Source organism: Oncorhynchus tshawytscha, linkage group LG01 (genome assembly GCF_018296145.1).
Source record: "Oncorhynchus tshawytscha isolate Ot180627B linkage group LG01, Otsh_v2.0, whole genome shotgun sequence".
In the NCBI taxonomy this organism is placed as follows: Eukaryota; Metazoa; Chordata; class Actinopteri; order Salmoniformes; family Salmonidae; genus Oncorhynchus; species Oncorhynchus tshawytscha.
The window spans coordinates 72,665,068-72,679,908 of NC_056429.1; the positions used below are offsets into that span (position 1 = coordinate 72,665,068).

At 41.5% G+C, this 14,841-nt stretch overlaps 1 protein-coding gene across 9 annotated transcripts in view; it reads left to right on the forward strand.

The window, feature by feature from the left end:
* LOC112256249 (E3 ubiquitin-protein ligase MARCHF8) overlaps positions 1-11,124 on the forward strand; it is a 124,372-nt gene extending 113,248 nt beyond the window's left edge. For 8 of the 9 annotated variants that reach the window (XM_024429371.2, XM_024429353.1, XM_024429362.1 and 5 more), the window contains 4 exons: positions 4,477-4,657; positions 6,256-6,391; positions 8,058-8,072; positions 8,673-11,124. In XM_024429371.2, coding sequence (XP_024285139.1) covers positions 4,477-4,657; positions 6,256-6,391; positions 8,058-8,072; positions 8,673-8,977 — 637 coding nt within the window. In that variant the 3' untranslated portion in view covers positions 8,978-11,124. The remainder of the gene's footprint in view (positions 1-4,476; positions 4,658-6,255; positions 6,392-8,057; positions 8,073-8,672) is intronic. The other variant, XM_024429410.1, reaches the window with a different exon arrangement.
* Positions 11,125-14,841: the final 3,717 nt, after the last annotated feature.

A 14,841-nucleotide genomic window follows, 5' to 3' on the forward strand; every position in this document is an offset into this window, starting at 1 on the left:
GCTAAGAAAGTTAACTGTGTCTGCATGTGATCAGGGGTGTATTCATTCCGCCGATTCTGTTGAAAAACATTTCTTAAACAAAAGAAAACGGAAAGAAACTGGGATAATCATACCAGAATGTTGTCCAATAGAAACTCTTGTTTGCAACTGATAGATGCAGGCAAGAGTGTGCAAGGTGGTATTGAATGTGTCACTGTCTGCCACCTTGATTACTAAAAATGTATCTTGACCTGTATACGTTCATTCATAGGCCAAGTTAGGGTGTAGCAACCTCATGATGGGTGCAGGGAAAAGGTGAGTATCATGTAGTAGCCTAAACCTATCGATGTTATATTGAGCTGTGTGAATAGAATATGAATGACAGTCATCCAATATGCTGTAATAGAAATAAGACCATGCTCATAAAAAAAATATATTGTCCCCCCTCATCTTAAATGTCACCGACCGCCACTGCTCTGTACTTCCTGTAGAGTCAGAGGTTAAATAACCTTTATTTAACTGGGCAAGTCAGTTAAGAACAAATTCTTATTTACAATGACGGCCTACACCGGCCAAACCCGGACGATGCTGGGCCAATTGTGCTCCGCCCTATGGGACTCCCAAACACTGCCGGTTGTGATACAGCCTGGATTCCAACCAGGGTGTCTGTAGTGACACCTCTGGCACTGAGGTGCAGTGCCTTTGACCTCTGCACCACTCGGGAGCCCAAGGAGCTTTAATTGGACCCTGTTCCCTTTATATGGGCCTATGCACCCTGGTCAAAAGTAATGCACTATAGAAGGAATAGGGTGCCATTTGGGACGCACACATGGACTGCAGGGTTGAGACAATTCTAATTTAATTCCAGGCAATTCAGAAAGTAAACCAAATTCCAATTACACATTTTCCTCATTGAAAAGCATTGAAGAGAATTGGAATTGGAATTTCAGTGTACTTCCTGAATTGACTGGAATTTAAATGGAATTGACATCCAACCCTGATGGACTGAGATCACCACTTATCCAAATCCTTCCTGTTCTGCTCTGTTCTGTTCTGTCCTGGCTATTAACCTAATAAAACAATCTTTCTGACACATTATTGGAGTGGCTCTCCCTGGTTTGAGTCGACCTGAACAAGAGGAAATGATCAGAAATCGAGCCAGCACAAATGTGTTGCAAGAGATATCAGTACAGTGGGAGTTGGAGAGGCAGAAATTTGATGCTGAGAATTTTCAGATGAGGAAATGCAGATGAGCTTCTTGATTTCCATAAACTCACTGAAAACCTACACTAACACATGATAGTTTTAACAGTATTGCACTTTTCACGTAGACATAAACCCATCTAATAGCCTAACCACTGATCAAGCAACGTTATGGACTAAACGTTCAAATCCTGTTACTGCAAGATCCTTTTGCCGTGACAATGTAGGTCACATGAAGATGGTACATCTCTGCAGGAATACACAGACGTTATCTTTGTTTCTCTATCATCCGGTTTCCATCATCATTTTAACCCGTGTTTCTCGCTGGCATTTGAATGTGTTCCACGTCGAGATACTCTCTGGCACCTGCCATCTCACTATCTCTGCTCAACAAGACGTGTTCTGGCTGACGGAGCACAGTAATCCCTGTTTCTGTAATATTCCCAGCAAGCCAGCAGTGCATAAAATGTCCACCAACACAGCCAATTTATTTGCCAATCAACAGAGAGCTTAGGAACAGCTCTCAGTCATCTGCTAAAGCACTGTCTCACACATCTGAATACTGGTACACATACTTTACGAATACCATTATGGACTCAGTCTGGTGTGGTACGTGTTGATTATAATCTCTCGTTAACTCTTCTAAATTAGTGAGACGGATTGAGGGAATCAACTTGCTTTGCAGAGCTGCATACAAACACACCACAACAACTGACCCCAGCAATAAACACCACCTCTTCTTTATCCCTCCATCTACTCCGCCATCCAACTCCATCTTCCACCACCTCGACTCCTCCTTTGTTCATGTTGTCGTTTAATCTTGTGAGGCTTTGGGCAGATCAAACTCATTAACCTCCTAACTGATTCGCTACACTCACCTCCCCCTTAACCAAGGTGTGTGTGTGTGTGTGTGTGATCGACCTCATGGTTATGATCAGACTAGAGGCACTCCTTTGACCAACTTATTTCTAAACCCTGCTGTGCTCTCAGTCTCTGTTCATTCCTTTATTCTTTTCTGCTCTGTTTTGTTATTTTATTCTCACTGAATATCATGCAAAATGCTGTTTTCATTGTAGTTCAATGTAATATGGCTCTATAACACTTGTCAAGAACAACTAAGAAGCTTTGTCAGTAAATTACAATGGCAGGTAATTTTCAAGTGTCTTTAGGCCTTGAGGAAAATCACTAGTTTCATGTTAAGTATTAATCTTCAAGGAATTGAACTCTACTCTGTTTGAACACAAATTATGCCTTCATTTTACATTCATTTTGAAGTGAAGCCAACCGTATTGGGTGAGAGAAAGGGCAATATATTTTAAACCAAACTGTGACCATCTCAACTACAGTGGTTGGTTTTTCTGCCAGAGAATTACCACCACTTTGTCCCATAGCTCCCTTTACTCAACACAATCCTATTCTGTTTTATATAAAACCACTTTGTCCCATAGCTCCCTTTACTCAACACAATCCTATTCTGTTTTATATAAAACCACTTTGTCCCAAACTCAACACAATCCTATTCTGTTTTATATAAAACCACTTTGTCCCATAGCTCCCTTTACTCAACACAATCCTATTCTGTTTTATATAAAACCACTTTGTCCCATAGCTCCCTTTACTCAACACAATCCTATTCTGTTTTATATAAAACCACTTTATCCAATAGCTCCCTTTACTCAACACAGTCATATTCTGTTTCACATAAAACCACCTCATATTTTCCTATTTCAAATCAGCCAGGACTTTTTGTAGCCTTGTGTTGTGAAGCAGGCTCATTGAGGATTCATGTCTGTCTTTGTTCTGTTTCGGCTCAGCTCTGTTAGAGGGCAAGGTCAGTATTCTGACAAAGGCCACATTTGCCCGAAATTTCAATCGTCTTGTGCTCCTGCTCTCTGCTCTCATTTTATATTAGCCTGTCAGATTGTGGGGATGGGTGTGTGTGGGTGTGGGTGTGGGCAGGGGTGTGTGTGTGGAGAGTATTGACTGCCCTTACAAGTTACTCTGCATTTTCAGCAGTGAGTCTAATCCCACCCTCCTCTCTCTCTCTCTCTCTCTCTCTCTCTCTCTCTCTCTCTCTCTCTCTCTCTCTCTCTCTCAATTTTTCTCTCCATCGATTTTCCTCCCTTCCCCCACTTCCCACTTCCTGCTTCTTCTCTTATTTCTCTCCTGACACACACACACACACACACACACACACACACACACACACACACACACACACACACACACACACACACTCAGTGGAGGTTACTCGTAGTTTCCATACTATGTACACCTGCAACACTGGCAGCAGCTACCACAGATCTGATTTACTGGTGAGGAGGGAGAGAAAGAGAGAGACAGAGACAGCGTGAGAGAAAGAGACCGGACAGAGAAGCAAGTTGGTAGAGAGAAGAGGTGCAATGTTACAGATCTGATTGGTTCCCTGAAATATACCTTTCTTGTGAAGGAGTAGATATTTGATTGAACGTGTATGGTGTGTGTGTGTGTGAATGCTCAGAATTCTCAATAGAGGGGCGTGTGTGTGCGCAGAGTCACTATAGTGATCTCATGCCCCTCAACGCTGAATGCTGCTGATGTAAAAGACCTTTAAGTTGTTGTATTAGTAAGCCATACTGTAACAAATTATACATGTCATTCTAGGCTTTCCCTATGGATGATTACCACAGTATGAGTCATAATAGCGGTCAAACAGGGAAATGGTTCCAATCGTTTTTTCACCATTCCTTTTTCCCATAGGGGATTTTAGAAGTCACCTTGTCTGAGAGAGATGTACATGGTTATCAAAACATCACACCAGGGTAAACCTACACAAAACACAGCCCTTATTTTAACTGTTTCTAAAATCCCATGTGGGAAAATTAATGGTGGGAAAATTATTGGAATCATTTCCAATTTCCAGTTTTATGGGTATTATGACACCTCACACCCATGTCTCTCAGAAAACAGCAAATGATTCATGACTGTGAAGTTGATTTGGGAATAATTACATTAGTTTGTCATTATTGAGTTTCCTCTTGGGTACATAGTCTCTGTGTTGGGGTTGTGTTATTAGTTCAGATGTGATCAGTATGTCTGTCTGTGTCTGATATAGACTCTGATATCTACATTTCCTGCTAACATCACTGAGTTGTGTCTCTGTCTGGGCTGTATTGTGCCTCTGGAGTCCTGTCTGTATACTCCTCTAGGGTCACTGAGAGTGTGTTAACTCTGGATCAGTAACTGTCTAGAGACTGTCTGTTGTCTGAGTATCTGCTATGGTCTACTAATCTGTGTCTGTGTCTCTTTCTGTAGGATCTGTCACTGCGAAGGAGACGATGACAGCCCACTGATAACACCGTGCAACTGTACAGGCAGCTTACGCTTCGTCCACCAGGCGTGCCTGCAGCAGTGGATCAAGTCCTCAGACACACGCTGCTGTGAACTCTGCAAGTACCAGTTCATCATGGAGACCAAGCTCAAACCCCTTCGCAAGGTGAGACTAAAGGTGTGTGTGTGCGTGTGTGTTTGTGGGGGTGAGGGGTGCGCATACTACACTCATTCTGTTCTAGTTCTACACTCCCAGAGATGACTGTGACCAGAACATGCAGATGTGAGTCCAACTCGAAGACACCGACAAGACAGAAAGCTGTTTTAATGATCTAATACTGATAAGAGTAGCGTGACATTGGGTTTTCGGCTTTTGCAATTGGTTTCGAGTGATTTTGACATGATACAGTCTTATTTAAGGCATTTATCAATCTTTAACGCTTGCAGATTCAACATTTTAATTAAAATGATAAACTGAACAAAAGCACTTAAATTCTGTTAATAGTTATCAGGTTAATTTAGATTCTGGGTTAATTCAGTACAATATCATGGAAACCAGGCCAAATTCTCATCCTCCCTCCTCCTCCTCCTTCTCCTCATCCTCTCTCTCCCTCCTCCTCCTCTCTCTCCCTCCTCCTCCTCCTCTCTCCCTCCTCCTCCTCCTCTCTCCCTCCTCCTCTCTCTCCCCTCCTCCTCCTCTCCCTCCTCCTCCTCCTCCCCCTCCTCCTCATCCTCTCTCTCTCCTCTCTCACCCTCCTCCTCCTCTCTCCCCCTCCTCCTCCTTCTCTCTCCTCTCTCACCCTCCTCCTCTCTCCTATCTCACCCTCCTCCTCATCCTCTCTCTCTCCCTCCTCCTCCTCTCTCTCTCCCTCCTCATCCTCTCTCTCTCCCTCCTCCTCTCTCTCTCCCTCCTTCTCCTCTTCCTCCTCTCTCTCCCTCCTCCTCCTCCTCTCTCCCCCTCCTCCTCATCATCTCTCACCCTCCTCCTCTTCCTCCTCCTCCTCCTCTCTCCTCTCCATCAGGATGAAGTGTCTTTATTATCTTCTTCTGTTCCTCTGTAAATGTTGCATTATTCAGGAAGTCATGGTGCCAGGATATTGGTTTATAGGACTGGCACACTGGGCTCTATCGCCAAGGAAGACAGATCTATACCTCCTTTCTGCCAAGGAACAGTGGATGGGAAGAGAAGTCCACTTTCCCTCCCTGCTCCTCTTCTTCCTATTCACTAATTTGTCCCCTCCACTCTCATCTCTCCCTTTCCTCGAATCAATGCCAATAAATTGTCTACATTAATTTCATGTTTGTCATAAATCATTTCAAAGCATGTTGACATCTATGAAGGTTATTGAGAGATTGCATCTGATATTCAGGAGGTATAATGTAGCAAAACCCTTCGTCATGTATTTGACTTTGACCATTGATTTCAATGGGTTTCATGGATCAATAAAGAACCAGTCCAGTGTGTTGGATCTATAAGAGGTTGAGTAGTACTGGACAGCTGATAAATAGTTAACCAGCATCCGTGTGTGACTGAATGATCCACATAACACAGACAGAATGATGGCCATCAAATATTTAGCACTCGCTTAAGCAGCTTGTGAAGAGGGGCATGCGAGCACTTTCTGCCAGACTGCTCATAGTCCATTGATGGTCAATCGCCCAAACCCTGTCCGAGAGAACACAATGGATATTTAAGTGTGTGTATCTGAATTAAACTCTTTTGTTTTTCCCTCCCTCCCTCCCTCCCTCCCCTCTTTCTCTCAGTGGGAGAAGCTCCAGATGACGTCTAGTGAGAGGAGGAAGATCCTGTGTTCTGTGACGTTCCATGTCATCGCCATAACTTGCGTGGTGTGGTCCCTCTACGTGCTCATTGACCGCACTGCAGACGAGATCAGAACAGGTCATCACAGGCACCAAAACCACCACAACACCCCTCAGAATGGACACTGCACACCCTTAAATACTTTCACTGCATGGCAAAAACCCCATTACACCCTTCACTCAACACAGTCATAACATGCCAAAGCACCACAACACACAACTCTAGTACAGTACAACGTCACACACATACACACTCTCTCTCTAGGTAGCCTGGCGGTTAAGAGCTTTGGACCAGTAACTGAAAGGTTGCTGGTTTGAATCCCAGAGCCGACAAGGTGAAACAAATCTGCCGTTCTGCCCCTGAGCAAGGCAGTTAACCCCCAACAACAACTGTTCCCCGGGCGCCGATGACATAGATGTCAGTTAAGATTAAGTGGGTGTAGATTAAGGCAGCCCCCCGCACTGATTCAGAAGGGTTGGGTTAAATGTGGAAGAAATGTACAACTGACTAGGTATCCCCTTTCCCTACTCTCGGGTCAGGCCCGTTCATGCAGATTGTCATGTTGTGTTGATCATTATAAATCTAAAGTCAGTGTTTGTGATATTTCTTTGTTATAATGAGTAAGTACCCACTGTATCTCTCTCTTTATCTCTCTCTTATCACATCAAGTCATTTGGTAGACAGCACTCTCAGCATGGTGCAAGACAATTAGAACTGTTTTTCTGGGTCTGGTAAAGAGCAACTGAAGGCAATAAACAACTTCTTCGGGAGAAAACAGTCTATGATATTAGTCAGAAACATGTATTCTAGTGTGAAATATACAAAATATAGTCAGTCTCATTCAAAACAGAGATTTGTGAGATAATTAGGAAAAAATGGTATGTCACTGAATGAAGGGTAACGTAACAGTTTTCCTTGAAATTGGTTTATTTCAATCCTGCCCACATGCCCACAGCTGGCATCATCCAAGTAATCATCAATTCTAAGAGCATCCGATTGTAATGCCCATGGTCAAAATTGTCCGAAATTCGATATCCCTATGGAGCTAGTTAGGGAACATCAGTAAATTACACAATGTACATGGGACAATATTTTAAAATGTCAATAGTTCCACATTTCAATGACTTAACCTCAAACCAACTCTAAATTGTAGAAATGCATATACAAATATTGAAAGCGTTTAATAAAACAACTAAAAGGTGTGCAACATGAAAATATTGTTCCATTTACATTGTGAAATGTATTGACGGTCCCTAACTAGCCCCATAGATAGGCTATCCGGATGAAGCTAATTGGCAAAAGATGTTGCCTATCTTTCTAGGTAGTTTTGGCTACTTCCAGACACAAGACCTGGTTAGACTGTTTCAAGTTGTCTAGAAGGGTGAGTGACTGTAACTGTGCACTGTTTTGGCAGAGTAAAAAGACAAAACGCTTCCCACGTTCGAACACATACACAAGACACCCACGTCAAAGCACGCCTCCAAAAAAATCTCCATCTCAGTCGCATTTCCTAGTGAGGAGAATTGAAACCAAGGCTAGATCAGGAAGTTCAGCTCCCCTTTCAGCTGTTGTACTGCTAGAGAGAGGAGTGGGGGGAGGGGATAGAGACCCACTCTCTTTTCACCAGTGTAAGTGAATAAGCAGTATAAGTGCATGATAAACTGAGTTATAAACTCTCCACCCTCTCTGTCTATCTGTCTATCACTGGTAATACATTGTAATGGCAATCTCTTCACCCATGCAGCCGGAAGAATCCCAGGTAAACTTTTCACCTTTGACCGTTAACCATGTTTTGTGTAATTTCCTGTGAGACTGGGCTCTGGTGTATAGGGCTTTTTCTAATTGAATCTTACCTTGATTCCTGTCATCCTCCCTCTTTGCCCTCCCCCCAGCACTGACTTTGTTGAGGAAAAGTTGTATGTACTTTGACTGTGATATGTGGTTGTCTAACCTAGCTACATTAAGATGAATGCACTAACTGTAAGTTGCTCTGGATAAGAGTGCCTACTAAAATGTTAAATGTTTTTAAAACGCATTGGAGAAGGCCAGAGTGGAGAGACCTTGGACCTTCTTCTCCAATCTGTTTGGGAAGGAGGTGAGGAGATAGGACGCAAGGAATTGCAGAAAGAGGAATTAAGATAGAGCCTAGTTCCTGTTCCTCCTTCCTATAGTACAATACCCTCCCTTTCTTTACCCTCCTCTCCTCTTCATGGTAGAACTCATCCAATTATTTCACCCTCCATCTCTTGTAGCATCTGCATCCTAGATAAGCATATAAATATTTGTGACTGTTGGCAATGCCTCTCTCTTACTCTCCCTCCCTCTTTCTTTCTTCTCGCTCTTCTGACTCTAACCCCAGGTATCCTGGAGTGGCCATTCTGGACCAAGCTGGTGGTGGTAGCCATCGGCTTCACGGGTGGCCTGGTCTTCATGTACGTCCAGTGTAAAGTCTACATCCAGCTGTGGAGGAGACTCAAGGCCTACAACCGGGTGATCTACGTCCAGAACCGCCCAGAGATGTGTAAAAAGCAGGTGTTCGAGAAGCTGCCCCTCATGGAGCCCAGTTTGGAGCACAAGGAGGCTCTGGCCCTCACCCAGTCTGATACAAACTCCTCCCAGTACACAGAGACAGAGGACTACAGTATGGAAGTGCTACATGTCTGACCAACATATTACTGAAGCCCCCAGACCATTTTACAGATACTAATACACAGGCACACTCTGGCTGACCAACATATACACACAAACACGAGCAAACCAAGTAAAAAACACAAAACACACAGACATGCATAAGACTATAGTATGGGGGTTGTACTAAGGTGTGAGTGACCCACCTTCACCCATCTCCACACAGTCTGAAACAGTATGGACCTGTCCCCGCTCCCAGGATTAGACCTTCACTGGGCCAATAGACCCCTCATATATATATATATATATACACACACACACACACATGACTGAGACAGATGATCTCACTCGGCTCCAGAGGTTTCTGTTGAGCTGTTTGTTTGTTGCTTTGTGTGTTTGTTAGCTTGTTTTATTTGTTTTACTTCCTGTGAATCATGGGCTAAACCATCATGGATCAGTGTGTAGCGCCGCCGTTTCTCTGGAATATTTTAGAACATTCTGGAACATTGAACATTCTAACTACTGCCACCGTACTGCTGTCGTCCGAGAGCCCGCTAAGGCCCGCTCCCCCGCCTCTCTGAGTTTGGGACTGGATTGGACCGGATCTGACCATGCATTGAAGCACTTTTTGGTTTCTACCAATACCCCTCTCAACCCTCTTCTCTTTTAATATGAATAAAGTACTTCATAGTATATCCCAGCAAACAGGGACGTCCTAAGCAACATTGCCATTAGGCCCCTTTTAGGGTTTTGGCTAAATGTTATTCCACTGCCGTTCTGAGAACATATTGAGAAATATTCAAACATTAACATCAGGACGATAAGGGGACGTTCAGTACGGATCCGTTTGGTTGATGTAGTATAACTTTATAATAAGGTCATTTGATGTCCAATAGGGAACATTACAAATAGGTTCCGATAACCGGGAAGTAGACAAAAAACACAAGACCATGACACAATGTCCTGACGTTCTGGGGACGTCCTATGGACACTTTTGTTTGCAGGGATAAGTGTGGGAAATTGTACAGCAACAAATAGGAAGATTTGTGTAAAAAATCCCTTGTTTTATATTTGACATTTCTGTCCCACACACAGACCTGCCCTCCCTTGGATGGAAATCGTGGAAAGCAATGAATGATGGGGGGGAATGGAATTCTGCCGAAATGATCATTGCACTTTTCACTTAACACTGAAAGTAATGCTAAATATGGCCTACAGGTTACTCAAGCCCTGTGGTTTTTAATACAACCAAAACATAACTTTGGGATAACATCAGATACAGCCATCCACCTCCCTCTGACATAAGAACTCTCTGAAGGTTCTGAGAATGGAATGTTTTTAAAAGCATTTTCTACCAACCATTCATTCACAGGAAATCGCTAAATAGTCTCCCATGTCAGTCATCATCATAACATGAACCTTTGGAAAACCAACCAATCGGTCATGTTTTTTCTATTGTGTGAATGATACAGTACTTGTGGTATTCCATGTGCAGTTTGTAATAATAGTAATCATGGGTTCTATATGATGCCTTGAGGAAGCTACAGCCTGCTATATTTTGACTGTTCTCTTCTCATCCTCCTATTGACTTCTCTGATCACACTAATAATGATCATGCAGATGGGATTATTCAAATCCAAATTTACATAAGATTATGTGAATTTGATCAGAGGTAGTAAGAGATTGGATACACGGCCTATTATCATTATTATGAGAGGCCCTATGAGACAATACTGAGCCTATTTTTACTATGGTGATGATCGTGGGTGGGTTATACTGTAGCATGTCTTTTTGGTTTAGTTTTATACATACAGTCAGTCAGTGAGACTCAGGTGAGCAACGGACAATCACCTGATACAGAGACCCGCGACACAACATACATTTTTCAGTCGAGCTAAAGTCTCTGTTGCACAGTCAGACAGCCTCCAGTTTCCAACCACGATAACTCAGATGTATTATGTTACAACGATCAGTCTATAACCCACCTGCTGTTTCACTAATTATTATTCAATGTAACTTAATGTATCGTTCTTTCTCACATCTGGCATTATGAGGGTTTGATTAGATGCATTTGTAAATTGATCAGTTTCAGTCCAGATAATGTTTCTAAAGTAACATCTGATGGCTTCTCTCCAGTAAAGCAGAGTTGCCATATGTTGACAATAAAGACACTGTTTCCCTGAGCCAAATGCCTTGTGTTGTTAGTTATATGCAGTAGTGTAAAGTACTTAAGCAAAATTACTACTTAAGTATGTTTTGGGGGTATCTGTAGTTTACTTTTTATTTGTGACAATGTTTACTCCACTACATTCCTAAAGAAAATATGTACATGTTACTCCCATACATTTTTCCTGACAACCGAAAGTACTTGTTGCATTTCAAATGCTCAGGCAGGGCCGCAATATGGTTGTCATCCCTACTGCCTCTGATCTGGCGACCTCACTAAACAAAAAGAGTGTGTTGGAGTGTGCTCCTGTCTGTCTGTATTTTTTTTTTAAGTAAAAAAAATTGTGCCGTCTGATTTGCTTAATATAATATATTTAATTTAAATCATTTACTTTTACTCAAGTATGAGAAAGGAGTACTTTATCCGCCGTTGTACTGAAGTACATTTAAAACCAGATACTTTTAGACTTTTACTCAAGTTGTATTTTACTGGGTCATTGACTTTTACTTGAGTTATTTTCTATTAAAAGGTATCTTTACTTTCACTCAAGTATGACAATTGAGTATTTTTTCCACCACTGGTTAAATGTAACTTGGTAAGAGTCTAATATGTCAAATTCAAGCTGCGAAAAAATGCAACAACATGATTTCTAGACTTAATTACAATACTGTAAAAGTGCAGAGCATGACAGAACATGAACTATTGGAACTGTCAGCAAAAAAAGTGTGGGGGTAAGGACCTGATTGGGTCGCCATCTAGGGTTGGGAGTAGGGAAGTGCAGTCTAAACAGGAGTTGTGGCCTTCTCAAGGCAGCACGGTTTTGGGCTTACAGTCTGTTGTGTAAGTGCTTTTGTATCTGTGGGAGAACCACATTGCCAGGGTCCTCTCAGGCCCTATACAGCCATTCCAGCAAACACTCATTTTTAACAACGGTGTTTTTGATACCAGTGTAAATATACATAACAACAAGAGGTCCAACCAATACGGCGTCCATGACACTTCTACTGTAGAATGGCGTCAAACAAAATTGTTCTTTCAACATCTGCATTTCCTGAAATGTAAAGCTCCATTGTATTCTCCAATTGTAAAAGTCAGGTTTGGAGTTGTGGGTAGTGTAGTATTTGAGAAGCATGTTTGATAAGGGCCTAATGCTTCTCAGGACCAGCACAGATATGTATTACTACATATTATTTTGTATTATATCTGTGGACACTGTTTCAATGTACGGTGTACATTTTAGGACCCCCTCACACAGTCCCCAAGACGCTCTGTACGATTAGACAGAAAAAGTGCAATTACCTTAGTTGACCTGGTCTGTTCTCTAGTACTGTCGCTGTTTCTCATCCAGAGGTTCACTCTCTGGATACAATATTGCTTAAATTGTTTGTGTTGTATTTATATTTGCGTCAAAAGATACCCCTTCAAATTGTGATTTTATGCAACTAACACTATCAGTATCCAATTCCAGACATGAGCTATTTGAGCTTTCTCCCTGGAAACCAATTCTACTTCTTCTGTACGTGACTTTCTCACACTTTCCTAGTTATTGTCAGAGGCAAGAGTCTTTGAGAGGGCTAGACTTAATACAGTGAGGCCAGCATTCAAACTGCACTGCACTTCACTTTGAAAGGTAACTTACACTTCAGCTGTGATCTATAGTTCTGCTCCTAGAAGATATTCAGACAGCTTTTATCACCACTGTACCCAATGAATACAATGGATCCAAATGATCATTGCTTTTATTGTATTCAGAGAAATATTTGAATGTACATGATTGATACATTTAAATGATTGATTTTTGATTATGTATAACTGGCTCCTATAATTGTGATTTTAAGAGAAGAGACTTGTTGATGTTGTCCCTTCATGCTTCTTTGCATTTTTTACCTTAGGACTTATGGACAAGGCTTTGCTTAGCTACATGAACAGTGTTTATCGCTAAGCCCTATAATAACTTTTTAATGTCTACAGTCTCAAAATTCCAGCAACTTTACCCAGATTCCCAGGTTTTGTCACAGATGAAAGATTCCCAGATTTCTTGAAAACCTGAGAATTTTGGGAAAGTCAGCAACATTTTGCAACCCTAAGCCATATTGTATAACATGACATTTTATTTTGGGGATGACCCTGTCTGAGGTCTGTGTGTTCTTTCAAAGTCATTTCAAATGTAAAAGAAAACACAGCTCTTCTGCAGAACATGACATAAGCAGCCATCCCATCCCATAATAACTCTTGTTGTGCTGAGAAAGTGTTACTTGCATAAAACTCCAGTGCTTTACTACGGACTTGACTTGAACATACAAGACTGTTTCCCTCCTTCAGATATCATTCCACACGTTTGTCTGAGTTTACTTATGAATGGTAACTGTAAATATATATTTTTTAAAGTACTTGTTTTGGAAAACAAATATCGATGTGTTTTCATTTGTTTAAATCCCGAAATGTTTGAACAAAGTATGTAGAATGAAAAACGAACCAAATAAAAATGAAAACCTAAATGTCTTAGTTTTAGCTACTGGATATGCTTATATTTTCATTGTCACCAACAGTTTTACACTGCTATAGGGAGAAATAGAAAACACAATTTTGAGCATTTTTATTTGAAATGGACACCAATGAAGTTTAATAGATAAATCCACATGATTTAAATGTGGGACTATCTGTAGAAATAGCTAGCAAAAAAGTTTAATGGCATCAGTGGGTATGTGCTTATCATAGCAAACGATACTTGCAGCACAGTATGTAAGACACAACACCATAAATGTTCACAATACACTGAGTATACAAAACATTGGGAACACCTTCCTAATATTTAGTTGCACCCCCCTTTGCCCTCAGAACAGCCTCAATTCATCGGGGCATGGGCTCTCAATCTTGTCTCAGCATTTTGTAGTATTCTGTTTGTAAATCCAAGACACTCCATTTCGTATGGTATGTATTCATTTGTAGATGTCCCATTTTTTATGATATGTTATGAATTTGCAAAAAGTACAATGTTCCAAATTGAAAAAAACGCACAATATGTTTCATATTTGGAAAACATATATGTTACGAATTTTAGCTAGATGGCTAATGTTAGCTAGGCTAGGGGTTAAGTTTAGAGGTTAGGGGAAGGGTATCTAAAAGGGTTAAGGTTAGGGGAAGGGTTAGCTAACATGCTAAGTAGTTGCAAAGTTGCTAAAATGCTAAAGTTGTGAGATTCAAACCAGCAACATTTGGGTTGCTAGACGTTTGTGTTACATGCCCACCCATCCACCCTACTTTCATTTTTGACTAAATAAGAATTTGTTCTTAACTGACTTGCCAAGTTAAATAAAGAAATACTTCAGTAACCATCTTTCTAATGTAACCATACCAAATGTATCATTCTAAATGGAGTGTCTTGAGTTTACATACAGAATACTATGAAATGCTCTGAGACCAGGTTGGGATTCTACAAGTCGAAAGCTTTCCACAGAGATGCTGGCCCATGTTGACTCCAATGTTTCCCACAGTTGTGTCAAGTTGGCTGGATGTCCTTTGGGTGGTGGATTATTCTTGATACACACGGGAAACTGTTGAGTGTAAAAAACCTCAGCAGCATTGCAGTTCTTGACGCAAACCGGTGTGCCTGGCACCTACTACCACATACTGTTCAAAGGCACTTAAATATTTTGTCTTGCCCATTTACCCTCTGAATGGCTCAATTGTCTCAAGGCATGAAAATCCTTCTTTAAACCATCTCTTCCCCTTC